At 51.8% G+C, this 7,009-nt stretch overlaps 1 protein-coding gene across 1 annotated transcript; it reads right to left on the reverse strand.

The window, feature by feature from the left end:
* Positions 1-645: 645 nt before the first annotated feature.
* LOC120645036 (putative cysteine-rich receptor-like protein kinase 35) lies at positions 646-1,786 on the reverse strand. The gene is made up of 4 exons (XM_039921788.1): positions 1,639-1,786; positions 1,352-1,562; positions 1,015-1,252; positions 646-913 (listed from the first exon to the last, which is right to left on the reverse strand). Exons 1-4 carry the CDS (start codon positions 1,783-1,785, stop codon positions 646-648), a joined length of 864 nt encoding a protein of 287 aa, XP_039777722.1. The 5' UTR covers position 1,786.
* Positions 1,787-7,009: the final 5,223 nt, after the last annotated feature.

Below are 7,009 nucleotides of genomic sequence, written 5' to 3' on the forward strand. Positions count from 1 at the left end.
CTAAGATCATTCACTTGACAAACTTATAAGTCTCATGATCATGTTTTCACACAATCACTAAAATCATAAACAGTAGCATAATGGGCCATGTTCCTTACACCAAGAGGCCATGGAACTTTAGAAGCAGGATAGAATTATAGTCTTCCTTGCTTGCATCGGTATCATACCAGTTATTTCTGTTTGTCTGAATGTTGAGCGTAGTCTCTTGCAACCTGCATGCTGCGTTTCTCTTTGTAGCTTGTAGCCATTCACGTGTGAGTGATCAAGGCCGAACTCATCCATATTTTAAACGAAGTACTTAGTATGCAGTTTCGCAATGAATAATTCCGGTGGGGTTTGTGCTCTCCATGGAGGTCTAGTCTAGAAAACAGAACATCTAACGGCCCTGTAGCGTAGTGAGACTGGCGTCATTTATAGATGATTCCATGTTATCACTAGCCTTTCTAGGTTCGTACTCCCTAACAAAATAAGCAGGTTGCTTCGGTGTTGGAAGTGGGGTCGTTTTGTTCTCCAGCATGAACACAACTGCTGACATGAGTGGCCTGTAGTTCGGGCTGTCTTGAACACACAAGAGTGCTATATGGATGCATCGTGAAACTTCGTCGAGGGAGCAATCCTCCAGCATTGATGAGTCCAACATATCTTCTATTTTTCCATCTTTCCAGTAGTTCCATGCCTGAACCATGACACAATTTCACAGTAACTCATTTTTATTCCTGTGGATAGTTGTAGTTCTGAATTCTGAGCATTCCCAGTACTTACATATACTATAAGGTTAGGAAAATCCTTGATAAGATATGGCGAGCTGATCTTTAGACCACTTATAATCTCCAACATTAGAACACCAAAGCTGTAGGTGTCAGACTTGACTGAAAAGGCTGCTTCCATTGCATATTCAGGAGACATGTAACCACTGTGCATGCAAATGATTTTACCAAAAGGATTTTGCATAGTTTTTGTAACAGTAATGAAATCAAATGTATCTGAAAAGTTGGCAGTGCAGGACTCACTTACTATGTTCCTACAACTCGGTTAGTATTTGCTTGGAGCTGGTCACCACAGAATATCCTGGCCATGCCAAAATCTGAGATCTTTGGGCTCATCTCCTTATCTAACAAGATGTTGCTTGCTTTCAGATCTCTATGAATTATAGTTAATCTTGAGTCCTGATGGAGATACATAATTCCTCTAGCGACCCCCTGGATAACCTTGAACCTTGTCGGCCACTGAAGCACTGATTTTCTTGCTGCGTCTAATAAGAATAACATGAAACAAGGCATATCAGAAGGGTATGAGCACATTTACTTGTTTGATTTTCTTAACAATACGAAAATTTTGAAATAGGATGTACCAAAGAGGAAGTAATCCAAGCTTTTGTTGGGCAAGTACTCGTAAACTAACTGCTTCTCATCTTCATGAATACAACAACCGATAAGCTTAACTAGGTTCTTGTGCTGCAACTTTGCAATCAAGACTACTTCATTTCTGAACTCCTCTGTCCCTTGCCCAGAACCCTTGCTAAGTCTCTTGACGGCTACTTCCTTAGTGCCTTCCAACATTCCCAACAATGTCATCATTAAGGATCGGAATTTTTATGGACAGTAATGTAATTTTGATGGTAAAACTTTTTACTAGTACCTTGTATACTTTGCCAAAACCTCCTTGCCCAAGCATATTGCTGTTAGAGAAATTATCTGTTGCTGCGACAATTTTTTCAAAGCTAATAAGTGGGAACTCTATATTCTTGCCCCCAGATTCATCCATAGAACTCAAGTAGTCCAGCATCGTTCTCTTCTGGAATTTCTTCTTTTGCCGATTGCCTAGTGGTAGAAACATCAATGGTTTGCATTTCTTTCATTCATCACTTACACAGTAATGCAAGCATTTTTTTTTTCAAACGAGGTTTCTTTTCTTAGTACCTCTACTTTTACATGTCCAAACAAGGGTTCCGAATGTGACTAGCAGCCTATAATTGGGAGTAACATCTTCAGAAAACTGTTCTTCTTTTGAACTGTACAGGGAAATGTATCCTGTTAGAATTGACTGCATAAAGCATTGCTTCCAATTGTGTGAGTTTACTGTGCATAGCAATAATCAAGGAATGCTTTACCTCTAAAAGGTGGGCCTGTGAACATTCAGGAACCTAATTACCACTCAAAAGTTACCCCGCGGATATTACTAATTGTGCTTTTGATATCAATGGTTACGTTCAATCAGGTTACATGCATATGTGTAATTTGCTGCTGCAAAAAAAAAAATAAAAAAAAAATCAAAAGTGGCACTGGCAAGTTTAAACTTCTTCTTCTTTAAATACATAGTTTGTTGAGAAAGAGAAGATTGGCCTCGGCATATTTGACAAATTTGAACTAAATCCAAAAACATTTTGGAGCATTCTCCATGCTACTAGCATCTCACAAACAGGCCTTAATGAGAGCGGCGACGACAGATGACATGGAACACTGCACATACTCACATTGAGCACAAATGATACTTCCGGGAATAGAAAAATGAGGTGTACTGGAAGTCTGGAACGTGCATACCAGAAGATTCGGCAAGCCGGATGTACAGGTTCTCATGAACGAAGCTGGCCTTCTCCATGTCGATGAGATCCCCAGTCCAAACCAAACACCGCGATGTGTCGCCTATAGTGCCCCCAGCACTGCTCAAGTTGGCGTAGGCATATGCCATACACGAGCAGTTTCTGGAGCACTCGTCTGCACACTGGTCGAAGCTTGTATTCCTAATGTGCAGGAATTTGTCAGGGACCTTCATGTTAGGCATGGCCATGAAATTGCTCTTCTTTCAGCATCTTAGCGCTTCCTTTCTCTGACATCCTCTTGATAAGTCGCGACTTGAGGGACCAAAGCTGGCGACCAGAGGGGGGTGAATGAGAGCCGATCAAAATTTCTTCGAAATTTGAACCGTCGGCCTATATCCCGAAAAATCACCCAAGCCCTCAAGCGTTCTGGCCAAAGTTAGGAATAGCTATGGAGAAGCTAAACCAACACAAAAGGCCTCGAACGAGCGAGCGAAAACACGAAGCTAATCGGAAGCGAATTGGAAAACTGCAGAACTGATCTGCCAGGACCGGTCTGACCGGTGCACTGGACCGGTCTGACCGGTCACGTCTGTTCAAGAACTAGCAGACCGGTCTGACCGGTCTTGCCTACCGGTCTGACCGGTGGCACCCAGAAAACCCCCGAAAACTTGGATTCAAATGATGAATCTCGACCAAACGACCACGTAAATCGATGAAACTTGGGGAATAGCTTCGCCCCTACCCCATGAACATATCCCTAAGAGATCTCATCCTAAAGATCAACAAATCTTGAGAATTCGCGGAGAGATCAAGAATGATTGGGGTTTTCTCAAGAACTCAAGAAATCGAATTCGAACGAGCTAGTGATTCCAGAGGGTTTAGGACAGGGCTAGAAGCACGGGAATCACAGCAAAGAACTCATAGCCTCCTCGCAATCAAGTGCGCCAAAAACAAAGTCGAAAATCGATTGCACAAGGCACAAAAACCAGGGGATTGAATCGATTCAAAAGCCCAGAGGGCACGACGAGGATAGGGCCTCCTTTCCCAATCAAATCCCACACAAGGTCTCAACAATCCATGGACAAAATCTACTCTAACGAGAAGAACAGAGGGAGAGGAACACAGGGGGGCGGCCTGGAGAAATAGAGAATTCACGGACAAGTTCTAAAAGCCGCACTTAACCTAACACAAGTGAAGGGGTATTTATACCCGCGAGACCGGTCAGACCGGTGCCAGGGACCGGTCAGACCGGTTGGCCTGCAGCACCCTCTGTACACGATCTCATCCGACGGCCGAGGTTCTTTCTTCGAAATGAAGTCTTTTCCACGATGCCGCCGTCTTGATGAAGATCCAGTCCGCGGTTTTGGAGGGTCCGCGAAACCCGGGTAGGTGGCCGGTTTTGAGAAAACCGCCAAAACCTCACGCGCGGAAAGATTCCCGCCTCCGCGCCGTGGCCCTAGACGCCGTTCCCGCCTCATCACCTCCTCGCCCGCAGCGAGGCCCTAGACGCTGTCGACGCCTGTCGCCTCCGTCAGTCCCGAGACCGACGCCCGTCACCTCCACGACTTGGCGTCTTCGACCGCCGTCCGCCTCCTTGGTTTTGTGGCGCAAACCAAGAAACCCGCCTTCCGTCGCTGTCGGGTGCCACAATTAGGGACACCCTAATTGTGGTACTAAGACCACTTTCGAAAACACAAACACATGTTAAGGCAACTGGGCCCACGAAGGTCCCCGGCCTCCTTCCAAATCCGGAAGAAAGGAAAGGACTCAAAGAAGCCCAGCATGTGGCCCATTCGCACCCCTCTCAGGCTCACCAAACAATCTCCACCTCGCTCGAGGGTAGCGGATCTACCCTCGAGCGGGTCACTCATCTCCGCCTCGGTCGAGGGCTCCCCCCGGGACCCTCGACCGCGCAAACGCATCCCCGCCTCGCTCAAGGACAGCGGACCTACCCTCGAGCGGGTGGCCAATCTCCGCCTCGCTCGAGGCCGTCTCTCGGCACAAGGGGCAAACGGCCCCGCCGCCCAACCGACCGTCGTACGAAGGCATTTAAGGCCAGCCACTCCGCCACGGCTCAAAGGACGGGCGGCGTCAGACTGCTACTCCCGCAGTGGATGTGACCGGCATCCCGTCCACTGACCCCGGTCACCGCTCTGCCACCCCAGTCGCTATAGCAGCGCTGTGGGCATTCAATGCAGCACAAGACGAGTTGGCGCCGCCCCCGTTACTGTTCTGCCGACACCCACCACCCGGGCTCACTTCCCGCTGGGGAAGGAGTCCAATGATATCACATATCCTTCCAAGAAGGGCACTCAGCACGTACGGGTGGGACCCCAGACCTCCCCCTCGTGGGATCCGGGACTTCCACACACTCCCGGACCTTCTAGTATGCACGCCCGCACTCCGACCGGGGGGTCCGAGACGCCCCTTCGCCATTACTACCGCCGGGACACTGCAGGACGGCCGCCGCCATCTCCACAGGACCAAGGACGAAATCCAGGATGACAGCGACGTGCGCCGCCTTCTCACAGTACACTTCCTACAGTGTTCGACCACTGTACCCGCAATTCGGGGGAAAACGACGACTTCCGCGCCCCTACACTCATGTACACCACCCCTCCTTACAACTATAAAAGGAGAGGGTGGGCTTCCTTTTGCAGGGGCTGATCGGATCTCTCCAATCCAAGGTTGGAAGCAGGCTCTCTGATTTTCCCTCAGAGAACTCTCAGCACTACTGAGCACTCATCTCAACCGACTCCACTTCTAGCAGAGACTTGGGGCTTTCCTCCCTCTCTCGCCTCGCTTGTATCCCCTACTACAAGCATCCCGGGTGCAAGATAATACAGTGCCCTCGCACACTCCCTTTGCTGGACGTACGGCCCTGCGGCCGGAACCAGGATAAACCGTGCGTTACTGTGATTGCCTCTTGCATCATCATCTGGGACGAGGAAACACGCAGCATTTACTAGTTGGGATCCAGGCCCCCGGGTCGGGACACTGACAGTTGGCGCGCCAGGTAGGGGCTTGTCTGCGTGACATTTTCTCTATTTCTCCCATTTGATCTCCAGGAATGGCGAGCAGATCCAACCCATACCCTATGGGTGTTTCGGATCCGTTTCCAGTGGGACGCGCGATCTCGTTCGGGAGCCTCGAGTTCAGGACAACCGGCAACGGTTACCACATGCAGCTCCTCTCCTCCGAACGCAACCTCATCGCTCCGACTTCGCCAGCCCGGCGCAACAGGCGCTCGGGTCAGCGTTCACGACAAGCACGCACGGAGCGGCGTCGTGTGGCCCGCCATAGCTCCCCCACGTGGGTCGAGGCTGGCGAGTCGCAACTCAGCATCGCGGCCAGTAGGGCAACCGTTTCATCATCGCGTGCCTCGGCGTCATCTGCGCCGGCACCATCGCCTGCGGCAGCACTAGTGCCTCCCAGGGGGGACTCGACTTCGGCGTCTCCCTTCCCATTCGGGATGCGCAACGCTGCCACCCACGCCTCGTCAACCGTCGCTGTCTTCTTCGAGCATGAGGATACGCCGGGTCATCATCTTCGGCCGATCCGCAGCCTCAGCGCGTCGTCCCCTGACGAACCCTACCCCGAGACGGCGAGCTCGATCGCCGACGACGTCGACTTCTTCATGAACAACTTCACGGCCGAGGAGGCCGAGGACTACTCCGGGGTCCGCGACCCCGACGCTCTCCGCGCGTTCCAGCTGGCGACGGCCTACTGCCTCACCTGCTCCGAAGACTCCAGCGAGGGGGATTTCGGTCCTTCCAGGGAATGCTTCGTGGCGGACCTCACGGACGAGCAAGACGACAATGCTCCAGCCAACGACGAGGATGGCGGGGCGGACGTACGGGCAAAGCAACCGGTGGTCCCGCCTGCAGCCCCTTCCTCGTCAGGTTCAGCGGCGCGACAAGCTCAACTGGTGCAGCTCAACGAGCTTCAAGCCAAGCTCGACGAGCAGCGTCGACAAACCCAGGAGCTACGCGCCGCACTCGAGCAGCAGCGTACCGTGCCTGGTGCACACGCCCGGGCGGCGGGACGTGTTGCCCGGGAGCGCATCCTGGCCGACGACAACGTCGACAAATCTCCGGAACTGCAAATAGCCGGCGAGAAACTCGTCGCTGCGGCCTATCTACTTCAAGCTATGCCTGAGCCATCGACACCTTCGGGTCGTAACCTGCGCCGCGAGGCACAGGAACTCATCGAGCAAGCTGCTGTGCAGCAGGCCGAGAGTTCTGCGTCTCGCATGCGCTCGAAGGCCCCGGAGCAGTGCGATGGGACTGCGCACCAGGACCGTGAGGTTTCTGTGCACACATCCCCAGCAGGGAAGGGCAAGGCAGCCGTAGCACCCGGCGCGAGGGCACCCTCGGTACACGAGCGCATCGGAAGAGTTCCCGTAAGGGAGCGAATCCGCGACACTCGCGGGCACGCTGGCGACGGCGACGCCCGCAACGTCATCAACGG

The sequence above is a fragment of the Panicum virgatum genome, chromosome 8K (genome assembly GCF_016808335.1).
Source record: "Panicum virgatum strain AP13 chromosome 8K, P.virgatum_v5, whole genome shotgun sequence".
Classification (NCBI taxonomy): Eukaryota; Viridiplantae; Streptophyta; class Magnoliopsida; order Poales; family Poaceae; genus Panicum; species Panicum virgatum.

What these genes read in the sequence shown, in the direction of transcription:
- LOC120645036 (XM_039921788.1), bottom strand. Translation starts at nt 1,785, where the DNA reads ATGCTGGACTACTTGAGTTCTATGGATGAATCTGGGGGCAAGAATATA. An exon ending in GTTTTGGCAAAGTATACAAG is followed by an intron (nt 1,563 to 1,638) that starts GTACTAGTAAAA and finishes ATGACATTGTTG; the next exon opens with GGAATGTTGGAAGGCACTAA. An exon ending in CTTGGATTACTTCCTCTTTG is followed by an intron (nt 1,253 to 1,351) that starts GTACATCCTATT and finishes TATTCTTATTAG; the next exon opens with ACGCAGCAAGAAAATCAGTG.